A 21,717-nucleotide genomic window follows, 5' to 3' on the forward strand; every position below is an offset into this window, starting at 1 on the left:
AATCTAAGTACATGTTGCTTTCGTCTGCAAACAATATGTTTAATGTTTCTCATCTGTTCTTTGTTTACCTAATGAGAGAAACGGCAGGAAAAACACCTTCCTGCAACAAATACAATGCATTTTGTTATTCTTACAATTTTTCAAAAACTCAAGTGAGGAAAAAAGCATAAGTTTGGTCAAGTATAGCTTTCGGATTAAGTATAAGTGGCCCCAAATGAAACTGACTGCACATGAAAGAAAATATAACCAGCCTTCAATATTTCTCAGAGCCATAAGAGCACGGCGCATGCGTCCTGGGACACACAGATGCCACAAACCCTCCCTCATCCCAGTGCAGGGACCCCAGGGACAGCGTTTCTGAAGTGGGGGTAATTGTGCAGACCATTGAGATCTCTTGTTCACTCCTTTGGCTCCACGAAGGGGAAGGATAACTCATACTTATGAATTATTAGTGGTCAGCAGGTTTGGTTAAGGTACAGGGAGAAGAGAGAAAGGCCCAAATTAATTTAGTTAATTCTTTGTTGGCACAGATGATTGCATTGAGGTAGTAAATTGTTGTCTCCATATCCTAATCATAATGTCTCTGTCTTTCCTGTTTTTATTATTTTTCTCCATTATTTTTCTTAGTACTTTATTTTTGTTTACCTATTTGAATTGTCTGCTCCCCAACTCACCCTTCCCTCCCATTGCAAATCCTTCTTCATCCCTATGCCTGGGTTAGTAAGTTGATCCCCAATACAGCGTGTCCCATGGATGCATTGGTTTTCCTTCGTAAAGTGTATAGAAATGTGATTATTGATATCTTTGTATAGAAAAGAATCTGAAGTTTAAATTTAAGTGAGGAAAAAAGTAAAAGGGCAAAATCTCCTGTAATCTGAGTTTTTTTTTTCCTTTCATTTTAATTCTCTTTCAAAACAGGATAGCAGGCAATACACTTTTTTTTTCTCCTCTGGAAATTCAAATATTAAACCACAGGCTAATATAATGACATTGATGATAAGAATAATCAATAACACTGAGCATTTTATATATAACACAATATTCTAAGGGCTTGATATAAGTGCACTCATTGAAATGCTCACAACACTTCTACAGGAAAGGTACTATTACCATCCCCATTTTTCAAACAAGGAAACAGAGATACCGAGATGTTAAGTAACTGCTCAAGATGACACAACCAAGTGTCCAGCCCAGATCTACACCTGAACTCTGGCTCCAGAGTCCATACCCTCCACTACAAACTGCTTTCCTTTGCTACTCAAATTTTTCTTTGAGTCTTGATAAAAATTTGAAAGCAGGTAATGGATAGCATGATACCAATTTTGAAAGCTGAATAGCTGGTTACTCTAGATTTCCATTCAACTAAATCAACCAGGCGTTTATGTGCAGATTTCACTTGCACTTTGTGTGGGTTTGGAAACTTTTTCTCTCTTTACAGAACCTCTCATGTTTGCCTCTGAGCTGCCTTAAGCCTGAGGGTGCCGGGCAGCGAGCCTGGGCCCCCGCACCCCCTGGCTGGCCACGGGCTATGGTCGGACACCTGGTGCTAGAGCCAGGGCCGCTCAGAGCAGCTCACAAGTTGGAGAAAGGATTCAAAGGCTGCCCCAGGAAATGGACAAAACCCTCAGGGGTACCACCATACAGAACAGTCACCCCATCTCACTTTGAACTAACTTGTATTTGGGTAGAAAAGGAATCATTTTTTAAATTTAAAATTAGCAAAATGCTAGTCAGCAAATATATCTGAAATAACCTCCTATACTAATCAAAAAGTAAATTTCTTAAAAAAAAGTTTTTTAAATTGGTTTTTGATTTTAAATTTTCAATGACAGTTTACATTCAACACTATTTTGTATTAGTTTCAGGTGTATAGCATCGTGGTCAGACAATCCTATATTCCACCAAGTGTTCCCCCTGATATCTCCAGTACCCAACTGGCACCATATATACTAGTAGTTATTACAACACTACTGACTATTTCCTCTGCTGTACTCCCCAGCCCCGTGACTATTTTGTAGCTACCAATTGATACTTCTCAATCCCTTCACCTTTTTCACCCAGTCCCACAAGCCCCCTCCCCTCTGGCAACCATCAGTCTGTTCTCTGCATCTAGGAGTCTAGTTCTGTTCTGTTTAGGACATAAATTTCTACAGTTCATCCATCACTAAAGGTGGAGCTGATCTCAACAAATCCAAAGACTAGAACGATGGTGATGTTGAGATGGTTGTGGATACAGCGACCCACTTTGAATGCACACATTTTTGGTGTCCTTGCTTAGGTAGTACTCATGTAGGCGTTCCTTTGGCTGAGATTGAGGACCTCTGCTGTCATTGCTCAACATTTCTAGAATACTCTGCCGACTGTGGGCCCTCCCTTTAACTTTTTTAAAAAGAATTTTATTTTAAAGTGGCAGCGTTAGTAGTAGTGCTAGGTTTAGTTAGTAGTGAAATTTCAGGGAGACTTGTAACCCTTGGGTCTCCGTGCTGTTGCTTAGTAACAAAGTCAGTCAGCTTTCCAAGCTGGGCTGAGACGACATAATAAAATCTCTCTAAACATTACCAATGGGCAAAGGCCTGGTATAAGTTGGGATTTTAAAGCATTTAGAGAACAGAACTGGGTCAATTAACAAAAATGACAAAGCACACAAAGGATTTGGGCTATTCTTCTATTTGCCCCAAATTTGCTACATTTAGAAAATGCATGTCCTTTGAGAGGCACATAATATTTAGTTTCACTCTCTTTTGCTAGATACGTCCCTAACCACCATTTGCAAAAGTATCACACGTGTGTAAATTACTCTAAGACGCCAGCGTTTTCTGAGCAAGTATCTGAGGTGGCTCTTTTCCAAGGAAACAGTCCCTGTGCCTGGAGATGCCCCGAGGATGTGCCACAGCCTGAACACAGACTCCCGAGACCTGGGGTACCATCTGGGATGAGTGGCCTTGAGCCATGTGTGGTCTTTCTGAGACTCTATATTCTCGCTTTCACAGTATGAAAAACTATTCCTTAGATCCGTTATAGGGAAAACATCTTCAAAGGGCCCTGTATTAAATATGGCCCAATTTCCCAAACTCACATTCAGGCCTCTGGGCCAGCTCCACAGACCTGCAGTGGGACCTCTGGGACCGTTTCTCATCGTGTGCTTAAGTGTGTAAAGATGCAAATTCCCACGTAATATCCCCATACTGGCCCATTCCTGCCCCCAGATAGTCAGAATACATAGATGTTGGGCCCTGAAATTGCATACTTCAAATTGGGAAAAAACAATCTGGCACTTTCTTTCCACCATACTGCTGCAGGAAATGTGGAACTCAGAGCAGAATTTTACTGTTAGACCCTGCACGTTGCAATGTGCCATGCAAACATTACACATTTTGTCCATGGGCTTTAAGGGTAGGAGGCCAAAATCAAAGTTGACTATGAGTATGATTGTTTTTTCTTTCTGCATAAGCACAAAATTCATTTTTAAATAGAGAAATGCAAATATAATGTCAGATTAGGTTAGAAAGCCAGGCATCTTACAATGCATAGATGTTAACAGTGCATGTATGTGCATGTATACATATATACCTACATATATACCTATATACATACATACCTACATAGGTAGATGGAGAGAGAGAGAGAGAGAGAGAGAGAGAGAGAGAGAGAGAATGATATCCAGCTATTAACTACACTGATATGTACGAAATTAACTTAAAAGGTAACTCTTACTTTATCGCATCTCATCAGCCCCAAATATCTCAGAGACTTGCTGCTCTGCGCAATCAGGGTGGCTCCTTGGTCTGTAATTTCTTTACACCATCCGACATCCACCGTCTCTATTGTCATGCTGTATCGCCCAATGGCTATCAGCGCTGCGAGAAGGGACAGGGGGAAGAAGGCAGAATAAACATTAGCAGTGGAAGGGATATCTATCTCATTATTACCATTTCTCCCATTTCCTCACTGAATTTGTTCCTAAAATGTTGTGTGTAAATGCATGTTTTATAAACAAAATTAAGTTTAAAATGCTTTAGGAAAGCTTGCCCTATGACAAACCCTTTCACAAAGTGAATGATCATTCCATAATTTCCATTTCATTGGAACACAACCTTTTATCAGTTTTACTCGTTGCAAGGTTACCTGTACTTGCAAACATTCATATCTGCAAAAGGAATAAATTAAAATGAATTACACATAAAATGCTACAGAAAACCCCAACTAGTAACTAAACTTATCCCAAGATAATGTTAATTTTTTAAAAAAAGAAAAATCCATATAAACACCATTTTGAGGTGTGTAACACTGCATATGAATTTCTTTACTGATTGGCATAAATTTTTCCATCTGTTCATGATCTTAAAATGTAAGAATATATGATATTTTTCACATTAGTCCTTCCTGGGACTGTTAGGAATTAAGAGTACATTATACACACAGTTGAATTTAATTGGTGCCATGCTAGAGTGCAGTAAAGGGAATGCATTTGTTCTGGTGAATTTCTTCCTCATATCAGAAGTATTTCCATTAACATATAAAATGAAACCTGTAATCTGAAAACTATGACAGTATCTCTAGTCTCCTTGACTGTTTAGCCTGGTACTAACGTGCAGATGCTCATCCCATAATCTTTGAGGTGCCCTCCTTATCACTGCTCATAACCAGTCACCCCAGCAGAGCGACCAATCAGTGAATGTGGCTCTTTGCTGCGGACTTCTGATTGGACAGACATGCATGCCTCTACCTTTGTGAGCAGAAAAACAGATTTCAGTACCTCCATCCTGAGTATGTTTATGGTGCATTGGTACGTAAATGAAAACCCCCAAAGCAATGCCACCAATATTAAAAAGGAAGAAGTTGTTTGCTAATTATTTCCTCATTCTATGATAGGATGAATTGATTCACTAGATTAATAAGAGCAGAGTGAATTATTCATGTGAATAAATGTTAACTCTTATAGCTCAGAGAAAAGTATACTTGGCAAAATCACTTTGCTAATTACCTCAGTAATTTTTCTTTTAACCAGAAAACTCATGCCCATTCCTTTAAATATCAAAGACAGATATTTAAAGCTTACAAAAACAATAGTCATGATCCCAGTGATTTCCAGTGAAAATGCTATAAAGGAAGAGAACAATTTTTTCCTGGAAGTTCCTCATGCCACTAATTTGCAGATGCTCTCTTCTTTGTGTGCTATTTTGGTGCTATTTCGGTTAGTTTTCCTAGGAGGTAAGGCAGGGCAAGGGGGCGATCTGCCAAAGGCTTGGTGAATCGTCTGAATGATATTTTTGTGTAGTAGCAGCAATGTCCCAGGTCGATCCCATTGGTGTTCTTGACCTAAGAAAACTGTTGTTATCTCTGTTATGGTCATAACTTTCATTGGTTATGATGTCCTGAGGATCCCCTATGATGAACGAAGTAGATGATACATAAAAAAAATTCCTTTCAATACAAAGGGCTCAAACTGTGATTTCAAAAGACCACAAAGCACAAGTTGCAAGATGGCCCAGGGGCGGTAGATTGTGCACTGTTACTGAGGTTTGAGGCTAGAACATGAAAGCCCTGCAGTAGCTAGAAAAAGGGAAACCAAGTAGTCCAGGAGTTTTCAGAGGCTGATTCCTAAGCAAATAGAGTCAATAGCAATTTGTTCTAGGTGCTAAAATCACTGGTGTTTGGTATTTTCTTTTTTTGTCCGTATTAAAATAAACAGTAAATAAGACAAATGAAGATACATCAGGGTATTCGATTTTTGTTTTGTCATAGTTCTATTTACTGAAGTAAGAATTGAACTTAATTGCTGCTTAACTTGCTCATTTATTCAACAAACACTCCATGAGCTCTCACTCTACAGCCTTCTCACCAATATTTATAGACTATCCATGTACTAGGCACTGGGCTAAGAATTTTAGGTGCATTATCTCACTTTATCCTCACAGCAATGTTATGCAGTCGTATTGTTATTTCCATATTAAAGATCAGAAAATGAGTCACAGAAAGATGGAGTAACTTTCCCAGTATAACCAAATAGCAAATGGGGAAGTGGATAATAAGCTCAGAGCTGGCTCTCAGCACTGGGTGCCCATCCAACCTACTAAGTTGGAATCAAGTGGTCAGGCACTGGGCCACTGTAATTCACTGCACTACCAGCATGTGGAGCTGTGGTGCGACACAGGGGTCCCGTGCTGGGTCCTGGGGACAGAAGGATTCCCAGAGCTCAGAGGCCAGCTGCGTGGGGGTGGGTGATGGGAGGTTTGGGTGGAAGTGAGGAACAACCAAGTGAACAGTCACCATACAATGCTCACCCCCATCTCTTCCCATGCCTACCTCCTTCTCACTTTTCAGTTCTCAAGTGAGAGGTCAGCTTCTCAGAGCCATCACCCTATCATTTATTACTACTGTTGGAAATGTTATTTATTTACTTATTTGTTTATTTATTTACTTTTTTGTGGCCCACCTCCCCCATTAGAACCACAGCTCCTATTCACTGCTGTATGTCCAGCACCTAGCATGTGCCTGGTACAGAGATGGTTCTTAAAAATACTAGTTGAATACACCAGTGACTCGAACATGTTTAGGTCAATTACAGAGGCATGCCAAGGAGGGCCGGGAGCCCCTCACTCTTCAGGGGAGGAGCGCTATCACGGGGGCCTCCTGGAAGAGCTAAGCCAGGTCTTGAGGGATGAGTGAGGGTTTTCCAGAAAAACAAAGGAGTGAGGGCAAGGGTGTGGGGCTGAGGAAAAGCATGTGTCGGGGCAGGGAGATGTGAAAGAACAGGGACTGCAGGTCTTCCTGTGTGTCTGAAATAAATACAAGTGCAAGGAATTGGCAAGACTTATTGCAGAAATATTTATTCATGATTAGTAGCACTGAGGTAGGCGTAGGAGATAGAAAGGGCAGCAAAAATAAGAAGAGTCCTTGATGCCGTGTTTATATTCTAATAGGCAGAATAGATGTGAGACAAACACAAAGTGTGTATAATTCTAAACTGCAGCAAGTGTTCTGAAGGTAATGGGCCGATCACTGTAAGAATAACATTTAGATGGGGGTGGGGGGGAAGGTACTGAGGAAAGTGTTTCTGATGAAGTTATTTTTAATAGCCCTGCAAAAACAATACCAATTTTAGAAATTAAACACACACACACACACACACACACACACACACACACACACAACAAACACCTGATGTTAAATACCTCACCAAGGCCCCAATCCAAATAAGTGGCAGAGACAGGGTAACACACACACACACACACACACACACACACAACAAACACCTGATGTTAAATACCTCACCAAGGCCCCAATCCAAATAAGTGGCAGAGACAGGGTACAAACTGAGATAGTTTGTTTCTTTCCAAAGCTAATGCTCATTCTACCAACAGCAGCAGCACCAGTGGAGTAGTGGGTGGGGGGTGGGGTGGGGGGAAGCAGGCTACCTGTGTTCAGGATGTATTTCCCTTTACCACGATTCTGGAGTGAAACATTACAGCTTACAGGTAGCCAAGTATTTGCCTGTGACTATAAGATTCTTTATTGGAATCTTTAAATTCTAAAATGCATACTGAGTAATTTACTTCTCTGTGACTATATGCTACCTTTGGATGTTTTTTCATTGTTGCTCATGAGCTAGCTGTGAACCGTGTAGTGCGATTTCAAATTCACTTGTAGCCTCACAATGTAGTAGAGGTCTGACCTCAGGATGACATTGAACATTTCTGAGCCTCGGTTTCCTCACCTGGACAAATGGGGATGTTGACTCCACGTCCTGCCTACTTCACAGTGTTGGCTTGAGGGTCAAATGAGATCATACATGTAAGGGACTTTGCACTACACAAATGTCATGATTTATGTGATATTTCCCCAAACCATTCTACAGTAGTGCAGTTGATTTACAATGAAAAGACTTGAAAGAGTTTTGAAAAATAAAAACCTCCAGGCAAATGAGAGCATTATATAAGTACTTGGTCATTATGTCACTGCTACAGTTCTTGAACTGCCTACTCTCCATTGGTGTTCATTAAACCCGTAGACTGCACCTGGGATGACAGGGCTGTAAATGTATGTATGATTACTACCTTCATTAGGGGCTGTTGACACATTACAATGATATTTATTGAGCCCTGAAAAGGGATAAATTATGCAAGACTAATTCCTAATCCCCATGCAATTTTAATATACTTTCTTTATGTGCTAAGTGCATCTAATAAAGTTAAATTTTAAAAAGTTACACAAATTACAAGCTGTAATTCAGTAACTCATATGATGATCAAGGAAGGATATAGAATAGATCAACCCACTAACAGGCATTTCCATAGGCATACAGAGTGACTGAAAAACACGGGCACATACGCACTTACTTTTGACTAATAAATTCCATTTCTAGGAACCTACCCTGAAAATATTCTTCTAATTATACAAAATTACATATATATGTACTTGCAAACTTATAGAAACAGCCTTAATGCTCAAACGTAAGAGAGTGGTTAAATAAACTATGCTACACCCTCATAACTGAACACAAGAAGCTGAAAAAATATGGGGTAGATCACTGGGAACTTCCAAATCATTCAATGAAGAAATGAAAGTGCAAAAGGACTTATATGGCGTGCTACTACCACACAAAAGGGAACATAGTAAAAAACAGGAATCTGCTCATTTGTGAGAAGTGAGTACGGGAGAGATTACCCAGAAAACACACTAGTAGAGTCTATTTAATTATAGGGGGTTGGTGGGAAAAGAAAGGGAAGAAAGAGGGGCACAAATGTGGTGGTGGAGTGTGAGGAGGGACAGACACTTCTTGAAATATCTCTTTGGCTATAGCTTTGAATCTCTGAACCATAGTAATGCTTTTATTCCTCCCACATAAAAAATTAAGGCCAACTAGAATGTGGGGGAACCCAAAGTGGAATAAAAACAGCAACAAATAAATCCTAATTGTATTACCAGTGAGCAGCATGAACCTGCCGAATAATATAACCACACTGAAGGGGATGGGAATTAAGTCACTTTGGAAAACATGATTTTGACTGAATATTATAAGGAGCAAAACCAAAAAGAACTGCCAGCAAATATTGTTCTCTAGTTAGTAAATATGTTTCCCACAGAGGTGTGAGCTAGCAATTTAGTAAACAACTTTATGTGTAATCTAGGATTGTAGAAACTGAGTGCCAGTCTTCGGACTGTTAGAGAAATAGGTTACAAATAAGAAAAGGGGAGATTTTAATGAACCTATGGTATTGAACTGAAATCGGAGGTATTAGAGTGAATTCATATTTTTTATATACACACACATACACAGTTACATAGACACATATAGAAATAACTAATAAATATCATGGATGTGCATGCATGGTTTAGTACACATACATATATTTCCTATTTTTTTTCTGCTGAGAGAGACAAGAGCAATGACACCCCAGAAACAATGACCTACTAGCACCCAGATCTTTTTTTCAAAACATCATTCTCCAATAAAAGGAATCAGGGCTTCTTAGAGAAATGGTTGATTCCAGGTCTGGGGCAGGGAAAATACAAGATGAGGCTGGAACATCTTGTGCTCACAACAACAAAAAATGCTTAAAAGCAATGAGGGCATGCCAAAAGGACACTGAATCCAATCAGAAAGAGCTGCCAATGGCCACATCTGGAACAATCTGAGCATCAAATAATGATAGCATTGGATTATAATTCAAAAATTGGAAATGCGTCTGATATAAATAAGTCCATACTGATATAAATGATCAAATAAATAAATAGACAAGCAGGGACAGATCTTCCTTACAGAAGAATTCCAATGAAATGTGTACGGAATGAGAGAAATACAAAAAACATCAGGCGAAAACCACAGTAATCACTATTGCAGGCAAGAGCTACCAGTGGATGCTAAAATCTGTTGGTGAAAGTTTGAGGAAAAACAGAATATGGGCAGAATGCCAAAGACATCTAAGAATTTTCAAAAATCATAACTTCATAGTAGAGAGACCCAGCAGATTCCACCTTCCCCAAATGATCAAGGTTAGCATTACCGGTAACAACACATATATGCCAAAATGAATAATATCAACTTACTCATCAGAAAACATCACACAAAACCAAACTGAGAAACAGTCTATAAAATAATTCACCAGTACTCATCAAAAGGGTCAAGGTAATCTATATAATAAAACCCTAATATGCAAATCGACCAAACAGTGGAAGGACTGGTCACTATGAACTGACCAGCAGGGGCCAGACGCTCAACATAGGAGCTGCCCCCTGGTGGTCAGTGCGCTCTCACAGGGGGAGCGCTGCTCAGCCAGAAGCCGGGCTCACGGCTGGCAAGTGCAGCAGCAGTGGCGGGAGCCTTCGGGGAAGCACTAAGAAGCAGCGAGCTGAGCATTAGGAAGCAGCAAGCAGGCAGGCGATAAGGAGCGAGGGGTCCTGGACTGCGAGAGGGCACAGGCCAGGCTGAGGCCCCCTCCACACCCCCAGGGCATGAATTTCTAGCACCAGGCCTCTAGTGGAATATAAAAAAGAATAAGGAAGTGTCACAGACTGAGGAGTCTAAGGAGACAAGAAAACTAAATTTAGAGTAGTATGGCTCGGCTGGCGTGACTTCGTGATTGAGCGTCGACCTATGAACCAGGAGGTCATGGTTCAATTCCTAGTCAGGGCACATGCCCGGGTTGCGGGCTCTATCCCCAGTGTGGGGCGTACAGGGGGCAGCCAATCAATGATTTTCTCTCATCATTGATGTCTCTCTCTCTCTCTCTCTCTCTCTCTCTCTCTCTCTCTCCCTTCCTCTCTGAACTCAATAAAAAATATATATTTAAAAAAATACAGAGTAGTATTCTGGATTGGATCCTGGAACAGACAAGGAAATTAAGGGAAAAACTGGTGAAATTCAAATAAGATTTGCAGCTCAGTTAATCGTAATGTTTCAATGTCAATTTCCTAGTTTGCTAATTGTACTATGGTTATATAAATTGTAACTTTAGAGGTCGCTGACTATACCTCTACTATTTTTGCAACTTTGCTGTAATTCTAAAATTATTTCAAAACAAAGAGATTATAACATGGAGAAGCTAATAATAGATAGTGAGTGAACTAAGTAGAGGACTTTCACTGTTGTAAGTGGAAGCAGGTATTATTTTCACACTGAAAGATCTGATATATAAATGCTGGGACTAAAAATACTTTTTTTTTCCTCATAGGAAGATTAGTCATATGAGTGCATTAACGAGTGACCTGCATGGGTCATTTTGTCCTTTCCAGTTCTACCTTCTGCTATGGATCTAGGTACCTGGAATAAAATCAGAAGAAATGCCTTAGTGCTTGAAAGAATTAGGGTTAAAATTTAACAGTAGGATTAACGTCTTTCATGTAATACTTGGATAAAAGCCACTTGCAAAGAAATTTCTTGGCACGAATACAAAGAGACAAATATGAAAAGTGCTCTTCTTTGTGGAAACCACAGAAGCTCCAAAAACAAAGAACTGACACTTTCAGAGACATTCGTTGTTGTGTGATGGTCCCCGTGAGGGCCCCCTCCAGCCCGCGGGGACTATGGCAGAGGCTCCCAGCCCTAGCAGGTCAGGAGAAGCACAGGCGCCGAGAAAAAGTCCAGATGCCCGAGTCCCACCTCTGGAGCAGCTGCAAGAGCTCCTGTGATCCCCATGTGCAGCCGGGGCTGAGCACCACTGAACAGAATAACCTACAACTCGGGCAAAGTCAGTCAACTAAAAACAAAAGAATGCGTTTTAAGGATATAAATAGCTCATGTGTTCTGACACTGTAAAGCAGCTCTGCCTCTCTTGTAGAGAAACCAATACCTTTCATCCCTCTATTTCTAACTTACATCCCTCCCTTCCATTTTTATACAGTATATTTTTCCAATTAATTATTATGTAGTAAACTCAACAGTGATTGCACTCTATGATATTTTTCCAGGCTGTCCCTTTTTGTAAATATTTTTCTTTATTTCATTCTAATGCAGACTTTATCAGAGTTTGTTTCATATTAGAACTATCTATCAACAGGCCTGTCTTGCTACTAGATTGTAAAGTCTTCAAAGCGGCAAATACAAAGAATGATTTTCTAGGACTCCTGGATCTCTGAAAATTAGTGTCACTACATATATATATATATAATTTCAATGAATTTTTTTGGACCTATAACACACATGCAAAAAATTGCACGGATCCCAAGGGTGCTACTTGATGAATTTTGACAAAGTTGACACAGCTGTGGAATAGTCTCCAGATCAGAAACAGAGCATAACCCGCTCTGGCAAAGCCCTGTCATCCCCCGCTCTGGTCACTACTATCCCCTTAACAGGATAACCACTGTCTTGACACACAGATGGTTATTCTTGTATAAAGAGTCAAACACACAGCACTCTTGTATCTGATTTTTTGCTGCCCATTATGTTCATGAGATTCATCGACGCTGGTATGTGTACTGGCAGTTCATTCTCAGTGCTGTATAACATTCCATCCTACTGCAGATTGGCGTTTGGACTCTCCCCACTCTTTGGCCATTATGTATAAAGCAGCTATGAACATTAGCATACATGTCTGTGTGTGGATATATGTTCGCATTTCACTTGGGTAAATACCTAGGAGTGGGATTTCTGGGTCGCAAAAATGAAAGTTTAACCTCATCAGAAACCGCCAACATGTTTTTCAAAGCAGCTATACATTCCCACCAGTTATATATACAGATTCCAGTGTCTGCAAATCCAGGCCAATACTCGGTAATGTCTGTCTCTTTGATTACACCCATCCTAGTGGATGTGCATTCTAGTGGCATCTCTTTGCGGGTTTTAACTTTCATTTCATTAAAGACAAATGATGTTGTGCCTCTTTTCATGGTGTCAAGAATTGTTTTTAAATCTTAGCTTATTGCCTGTAGACGCAGAGGAAAGGAACATAGATAATTTTTCTATTTTAGAATATAGCAAAGAATAGCTTTCTAGACAGCAGATGATTTTTCTTGCCATTTGAAGGAAAGTATCAGTAAAATAAATGTAGTCTATCCTTTGGAGACATGAAAAGTCTTAACATTTCTTAAAACAAGAAAGTAAATTCAAGGAAAAAAAGGTTATAGAAAACTTTCCAAAATGCTTGTTTGTTTGTGGAAATTTCAAAGATGGTGGAGTATGCTTTATTTAGGAACTCTAAACCTCTGAAAATCAAGTGAAAAATAAACATAATACAAAAACTGTCCAGCAACGGTGGATAACATTACAGTGAAAACTTTGCCTTTTGCTAGAATTTCCAAGATGCTACATGTAAGGGCATCCACTTCACACAACTCTGCTCACTGCATTCAGAATAGCAGGTAAGAACTGCCTTGCAGCGGGAGCAGGCCCTGGGCCTTTCGGGAGCGGATCTCCTGCCCTATATGTCCCGAAACGGAATTAGGCATTATGTATAGGCTGCATCTGGTTTCCTTCCTCTGAAATAAACAAGTTGTTGGAAAAATAAGAGTTCAAGTGAAGGATTTTTTTTTAAAAAAAAAGGTCTTTAAATGCATCAGGAGCAAGGATAAGTATTTTCCCTCCTTTATCCCTTCCTAATTATTTTTATTTTAATAGCACAAAGGCACAAATCTGATTGGCTAGGTAGAAACTATGCTTGAATATGTGACTTCCCAAAATGTAACGAACCAGGGGCGTGTTTAGAACTGACCGTCCTTCAGCAGGAACCTGGCCGGCGGCTCTGGTCTCAGGGGTGCTGTGTGTGGTGGTGACCACGCCCTGGAGTGGAACCTCAGGTTCCCCTGAGAGTCTCCTTATTAAATTTTAGAATTATATTTGAGGAAGAAAAAAAAAGCCTTACCACTCTAACATGAGCTGAGAACCTTAAGTCCCTGGTTCAATGATTCTTTTTCATTCCAGCCTGTATAAACCTGACACCAGATTTTTCTCACTTTATGAGAAGTGAATTATGCGCTTACCTATGTTGGTTTGTGGATATGGAAGCACATGTTAGTGTCATACACCTGCCTTGCCCACCTTTCTGAACTGGACTTTCCTGACCACCATCCAGACAGAGCACGCTCCGAGCAGGGGTCAGACACACGCATGCACCGACCCAGCGTGCACAGAGCAGGAGGCAATGTCAGCGACCACCCCTTAAGCAGACACCAAGGTGGGGGACAACATATGTGGTTGTCAGACTGCCCAGTACACATCGTAAAAGTATCTCGATATTGAAAGGGAAAGAAACCACAGAAGATGTCAGCAGAGTGAACATTGTCTCCACTTTCTTTCAACAAATACTAATGAATACCTATGGACCAGGGAGCGTTTTAGGAGCTGGGAGTGAAAAGGTCTGATCCCTGCCTTCATGGAGTTTGGGTTATGAGTACAGATAAGTAACTAGAATATATAGTCTTTCAAATGGCAATAATGATTTGGAGAAAAAGAAAGCGGGGACCAGGGGTGGACTGCTGCGATTTTAATGAGGGCAGACAGGAAAGGCCTGATGGAGACAGTGACACTGGAACAAAGATCTGCCAGGGCAGGGGGGCAAGTCATCCAGGAGGGGAAGGCATTCTGTGCGGTGAAAGCCTCGTGCCAGGCGGCTGCTGGCTTGTTCTGGAATGAGCAGAGGAGCAGAGTGTTGATCCGTGGATGTGAGGTTGGGGAATTAATAGAAAAGGGAGTGGACAAAATCATCTTACAGGCCAACTGAATGACACTGGCTTTCACTCTAAATGAAATGGGGATCCACTGGAGATTTGGGGGTCATAAGTGTGATGTAACTTAAATTGTCAAGGGACGTCTCCGCTTCTGGGTGGAGGACAGAGTGGAAGGGGCAAGAAGCAAAGCAGGGAGACAAGATGCAGGCCACTGCAGCTCTGCGGAGGGCAAGGGACAGCGGCTTGGTCCAGGGCTGCACACAGAGATGGAGAGAAGGAGCAGAATTGTGTGAGTAGATTTTTAAAAATAGGAACAACAGTATTTGCTGATAGACTAGATGTAGCTTGAGAGAAAGAGGAGAGTCAAGGATGTCAAGAGAAAAGAAACATTTTTTTAGCACTTAGCTTTGAAAGACATTTCCTACATGGGATCTTACATAGCTGCTCTTGTGCCCTTGTGTGTCTAGATGTCCTTGTACTGCTAGGAATATATTAGTTCCTTCCATTGGATGTGAATTCCACTGAGAGGGGCAAAGACCACTTTTATTCATCTTTGTAACGTCATTGTCTAGCATATAGCCTTTACTTGCTAGTATTCAATATATGTTCACTTAGATATGTGCATCTTAGATATCACAATTATCAGCACTTAGGGAGAAAATGCTCAGAAAGGGTCTTGTTTGTATTCACTGGAGTTCACACTCATTCTTTTATTCTAAAAATATTTATTGAGTAGCTACAGTATGCCAATCACCGTGATGACTATAGGTTATCTTTGGGAGATTATAGGTAATACATATTTTCCCTTATATGTTTTTGCATTAAAAAAATTCAACACTAGGCATGTTTTACTTTTACAAAGGATTAAAAACAAGTTTTTAAAAAGGTGCTAATGGACAGATCAGTTACTTTTACCAGAGTAAAGTGAAGAACTTGACATTTCCTACAGTGGGGTTTCTTAACCCAGTGCTCCCCAAGGCTAACATACACATTTGCTGGTGCCAAAATGCAGTAGCTAAAATCACATCAAATCGTGTGAAAAAAAGCATAACGCTATCTGCAAACTAAAACTGGACGCAGAAAGTTGAGCTATCATTCCTCCCTCACTGTAACCAGCAGTTGTAACTCAGGGGCTGTTGTCTGGAGCCTCAAGTAGTTTAGACACTGGCAATCATTTTTGCTTCCTTTTTACCATAAAACGTGCAAAGGAAAAAAAAAACATGCAAGTAAGAGTATTTCAACTTGAAATTTTAAAGTTATTGGAGAACTAGATTAAAGTTTACAGAACACTAATCTTTCTATGTTCTTTTTGTTTTTGAGGGAGAAGGGAGGGTCCCAGTTTGGGACACAGGCCCAGCATACAAACACATCTATTCCTAGGCCCGAACACACAGGTAGACTCATTCTGATGCTAATGAAGCTTCAGGATCCATCGTTGATATGGACCTTTCCAAGGGTCTGGGTCCTACAAGTGTATTCACATGGTAATATATTTTCATAAAATCTGTAAAAGATACTTCTGTATTTTTTCTTAAAGAGAGACCCCAAAATAATATAAACCCCAGGCCTTGAAAAATCCTGAATTTGTCTCCGACCCAACCCAGAATATTCTGATTCAGTGTCTTTGGAGGTGAATGCCAGGAGGCTTTTTCTTATCCTTCTCTTAAAAAAAAATGTCATCAAGTGATTTTGATACACAGCCAGGTTTGGAAACCACTGACGAAGGGCTGCACACTGATCAGTTTAATGAGCCCCTGACATCTAGGTAGTATTTCTTTCTGGAGCTTTGCCGCTATTGATTAGGACATAAACCATATAACACTATGTAGTTTGGAAAAAGCTGACAATTGGCAACAGTCGCTTCCACATTGCTGTGATGAATCACAGAACCCTCGGTGCCGCGCAATTAACTATCCATTTGTATGTACTGGATGCAGTGGTACAGTTCTCTTCAACAGGAAGGAGAGGAATTTGGACATAACATTAACAGTTGTTAACACCAAGCAAATAGAGTAAATTGGATTTATTAAAAAGAGTATGTGTGTGGATTTTTTCCCTGGGAGTTAATACAATTTGTCTAGCTTTCTAATTATAGCTGGGACAGAAAATGGCTGAACCCAAAGACCTCTCACGGCAGCTAATAAACTTTTACTTATAGGGAGAACAATTCTTGGTTTGGAGAATGACAAATAATTTACTAAGCTTTTTCTAAAAGATAGCTAAAGGTGTTTCACCTATATCTAGCTGATGAATTAGCTTTAGCTAATAATCAGTGTCGGGAGACAGGGAAGAAGCAGCCTGTAATTACTTTGAAAGGAATGAAGGAGCAGATCTGATAAAGAAACTAAATCAACTAATTCCCCCAGGGGCATACTAAGTGGGAGAGAGGCTTACTTTACTGCAAGTTTAAAGGGAGGCAAAGATAGGGGACATCAGTAGTTTCTACTCCCCCAGTATCCATTCCCACTTTCTGGTAACAAACCCTCAATTTTCCTTAACATGGGGGGCTGTCATCAAAGATCCCCTCCCTTCTCCAGGCTGCAGGTGGGCATGTGTCCCAAGCCTGACTCTCCCCGGCAGATATGTGAAATCTGCCTGGAATGACTTCAGAAGAAAAACAGCTGGAGATGATCCGTCCTGGGGGTGAGGTTCACTGAAGAGACTCCCATTCGTCCCAACTCCCTTTGATCCCATATTCTTGTCTTTACCAAGGCCTACCTTATTTAGTTTTTATTTTGATTCTGGGAATTATCCTATTTTCTTCCAATACTTTCTTGGCTTTTGTTCCTGATTTTGTTTTCGCTTAAAGTAGGTTCTAATGATTTCTGTTACTTGCAACCAAAGAATCTTAACGGAAACAGAAAACTATGCACATGACAACTTGGTTGTTCTCTATGATCACATAAAAACCCCAAAAAGATTCTCAAAAATGCCCGGCTGAGTCACACCCGCCAAAAATATGAATATTTTTGAAAGATATTATTGCAGTATCTGTGCTCATTACTTTAGTAATCAAATTAAAATATCTTTATTTAGATCTTTTAAAAGTTTTCAAACAATGACTCTATTAATTGTGTAAAAATGGTGCAGTGTATTGTAGAAATTAAATCAATAAAGGGAAGTAAAAAAAAAAGAGTTAAAATGGCCCAGTGGTTGAGCATTGACCTATGAAACCAGGGCACAGTTTGATTCCCCACCAGGGCACATGCCCAGGTTGTAAACTCACTCCCCAGTAGGGAGTGTGCAGGAGGCAGCTGATAGATGATTCTCAATAATGATGTTTCTAACTCTCTCCTCCTCTCCCTTCCTCTTTCTGAAATCAATAAAAACATATTTTAAAAAAGATTTAAAATGATCTGTTATTTCCTTTACTTTGACATACTTGTCCTCTGAGATTTATATGTTCAAGATGCTATGTGTTGCTATAAGAAAACTGTTTGGGTCACTTTTGTGTTGAATTCTGGCACTTTCTATTTCTCTCTCTCTTTCACCCACTTCATTTCTGGCAGTGTTCCCCATCCTGAAGCAAGGTGGCAGATGATGGAGATGACTCATCAACATGGTTTCTCCTTTAGTGACCTTTTCCCCAATTTCTGGGATATTGAGAAATAAGAAATTATGTACAGAATTCTTGAAATGTAGGCTAATTAATGTAGGATTACTGCATATAAAATAACAGAGGATAAAAATGAGTAAAAGAAAGTCCTTGTCCTTGCTTTCAGTGTGGTTAGGGAGAATAAATAAAATAGAAGATATCTATATTGTTGTAATAATGTAAATACTGTTCACTGCTGAGCCAAGTAGTGTATGATAGCCAACTTTCATTTCTCAGTTTTTATCTGGAGTTTATATTTTCCTCATATTTTATTTACTTTTTTGGTTTATCATTATTTTTTTTAAATGTTCCTACAAATAGTTCAAATCCCTATCAATATTTTCCCCAAAGCTCAAATACATTAACTTATTCGTTCCATTACCCAAACACACCCTCCTATCTCCATGTTCTCCTTCTGAAGTCCTCTAAACACCTGTTTCTGGCTGAATTGAAGGTTATTAGAGCTAGGTGCACAGATATCCTAAGATTTTCTTTTGCAGCTGACCCATTGGTTCCATGATTTCACTCTATTGTGACTTAATAACTTTTATTCATTTTCTTAAGGGTTAATGGGAGATAAAATTTGAGTCCTTAAATGTCTAAAAGCATCTTTATTTTACTTTCACAGTTAATTAATAGTTGGGCAGTGTATAAAATTTTAGGTTGGAAACCATTTCTCCTGAGTTTTGAAGGCACTATTTCATTGTCTTCTAGCTTACTATGTTGCTTTATTTCCCCAGCTTTATTGAAATAGCTGACATATAACATTCTGTAAGTTTAATGTATACAATGTGTTGACTTGATACACTTATATAGTAAAAATGATTACTTTTATGAGATTTTTTCAGAGATGCTTTTAAGAGATTTGGGGCCACTCATTTCTAATCTGTAGCATGGATCCTGTTTTCTTTCTTAGGTAACTTTTGGAATTTCCTTTCTATCTTTGGAAATCTAAAATTTCATCATGATATGCCTTCATTTAGATTAATTTCCATACAAGGTGCTGGGCATTTGGTGGATACATTCAAGCTGGAAACTCCTTCTTTCTTTCATAGCAGCCTGTTCTTTTTCAAGGATGCAACTGCTTTTCTTATCTCTGACAAGAGTACTCAGGGTTTATGATGTTGTCTTTTACTATCAGCATTACCTCTGCTTCCTCTTAACCTCATTTTTCAGTTTGTTTTCATATCTCTCTTCTAAGTTTTATTTTATGAATTCCTCTGCTTTGTTAAGAAATCCTTCAGATTTCTGTTTTTTAAAAATGTGTTGACATCTCTCATCCTCTCTTATCTGCTTTCTTCTTCCCTTCAATGTCTTTTTAGCAAGATATTCGAAGGGAGAGAAGATAAATGCATGTGGTCTATCAGCCACTTCAACTGATGAGAAAGAGCATGGGAAATCTGTGGTCTCTCCTAATTGTTCCAGTTTTAGACATTCAGTAAAGACTGCTTCCTTTGGGCTTGACTAAAATATGTAATTAAAGGAAAGGTCAGCCTCTCTACATGTATGCATGTCACATACCTAGTCTATTAAGAGCAAAAAACCAAAGGCAGAATAAAAACAGGACAACTTATTGTTAAGGGGGAGCAGTACATACTGAAAAATGTAAACCTAAAAGTTAAATAATACAAATATCATTTTAGTTATTCTTGGTCCCTGCACTGTTACTCTGCTCTATATTTTATATTATTCTGCTCTAAATTCAGGTTAATCTATATGGGTAAGTACAATATTTTAAAAAACCATTGGGATGTACACTATTTTATCAACTAGAATACTATATTTACCAGTAAGTAAAATAAGTTTTGAAATTAAATCCCAAATGCTTAAAAATTCGCCACATAGTCTCAAAGAACAGTTTCTACAATTTGAATTTTTCTGTTATAACATATTTGAAACACTTTTTCTGATTTCGCCAGTACCTTAATACACTAAATATTTTTATTTCAAGATATTTGAAAACAAGTAAACATCTGCTATTTTATGCAAAATATTATCTTCAGTAAAGACACAATTTTTTGCTAAGATAACTGTATTAACATGACTTGATTAGGTATGTCTTTTAGAAAGAGAATTTAACTCAGTTTAATTGTAGCAAATTTTGATAAATTACATTACGCTTCTATTTACTTCATTCCGTTATCTATCAGCAATGTATGTAATAGTCATTACATTCAGTCAACTATTTTTCAGGTCCAGAGAGAAATGTCTCCAAGAAAATAGGCTATGATTGATGGTTCCCTCAAATCAGTAATATCATAAATATTTATATATACAGTTATAAACAAACTATTATTAGTTTAAGCAATGCAATTTATCCTCAGTGATAGTAGTTTTGAAAGTTAAAATGGAGAATTTAGTTCTCTGGAATTTTATGCTTTCAACAAAAGCTAATGGCTCCAACTAAAGAATATCAGATAATGTAGTTCTTTATTAATTATTACATTTCATTTCTTTTTAGACATGCATGCAGCATACAGTAACCACTAAGTGCTTAAAAGTATTTGTGTGCACTAAATATATTACTTGGAAGAATTGTTCAGACACCAAGAAATGAAAGATTTTAAATAAAATTGTATCCCCTCAAAGCTTCTATTTAAATCCTTTGTATCTTCTGAAGCTTCATAAAAAAAATCTACTGAATTTCAGGTGATGATCTCTTTTTTAGGTGAACTCTATAAAAGCAGAATGCTGCATCCATGGAAGGGAACTAACGAAGTGCAATGTAGTTAATTTCTAGGACATATTTATTAGATGCTAAATAGGGTAAGTCTCTACAGAGAGAGGATTACATCTCAGGAGATTAAAAGACTTGTAAAGCTACTATCTTCTGGTAATGAAGGGCTTATCAACTGCAAATTTTTCCATCATTACACTAAGAGTATATTAACATATCCATGAACATAAGCTATACTGCAGACTGTAATGAAGAACGATACTTTATATTTTAATTGCTTTTATAAGATTCACATAATATCTGCAACTATTCATCAGTACGTTATGAATTTTATTAACCCAGATAAAGCAGTGTCTCACTTATTTGGTATCGTGGGGAAGAAGGAGTTCCATTTCAGTGAAATAAACAGGCAGAAGAAACTTACTCTTTTACAGTTGGTTAATTAATGGGAGGGTGCCATTTTTGTGGGACAAAACTTATTAAATATTGGCAATTTAATATGGTTCAACGTATATACCGAAAGTTTTTTATATTAACTATTTTAGACATAAATATTTCTGGAGAGTTTTATATACTTCTTTATCTTTTTAAACAGCATTTATTAGGCCTAGTCAAACATTTCCTTGATTATTATGATTTTATTCAACTGTAATAAGAAGCTGTGCTCAGAATTATAGAGGGCTCTTTATTTACAGACTTAAAGGGCCATGTAGGTAAAATAAATGAGAAAGCTGCTTTATTTTGAAACAGACACACTTTTCTCTTGCATATCACGTCAGAAATATTCTCTTCCATAAAAAAAAAAAATGCACTTGCTCCTTTTCTTTCTATACCATTG

The 21,717-nt window shown here is 38.8% G+C and overlaps 1 protein-coding gene across 1 annotated transcript in view; it reads right to left on the reverse strand.

Moving 5' to 3' along the window:
- The window catches only part of FBXL17 (F-box and leucine-rich repeat protein 17), a 449,858-nt gene that overhangs the window by 19,705 nt on the left and 408,436 nt on the right, over positions 1–21,717 (reverse strand). Inside the window, exon 8 of the mRNA XM_005866472.2 lies at positions 3,715–3,857. Coding sequence (XP_005866534.2) covers positions 3,715–3,857 — 143 coding nt within the window. The remainder of the gene's footprint in view (positions 1–3,714; positions 3,858–21,717) is intronic.

The sequence above is a fragment of the Myotis brandtii genome, unplaced genomic scaffold, assembly GCF_000412655.1.
Source record: "Myotis brandtii unplaced genomic scaffold, ASM41265v1 scaffold230, whole genome shotgun sequence".
Classification (NCBI taxonomy): domain Eukaryota; kingdom Metazoa; phylum Chordata; class Mammalia; order Chiroptera; family Vespertilionidae; genus Myotis; species Myotis brandtii.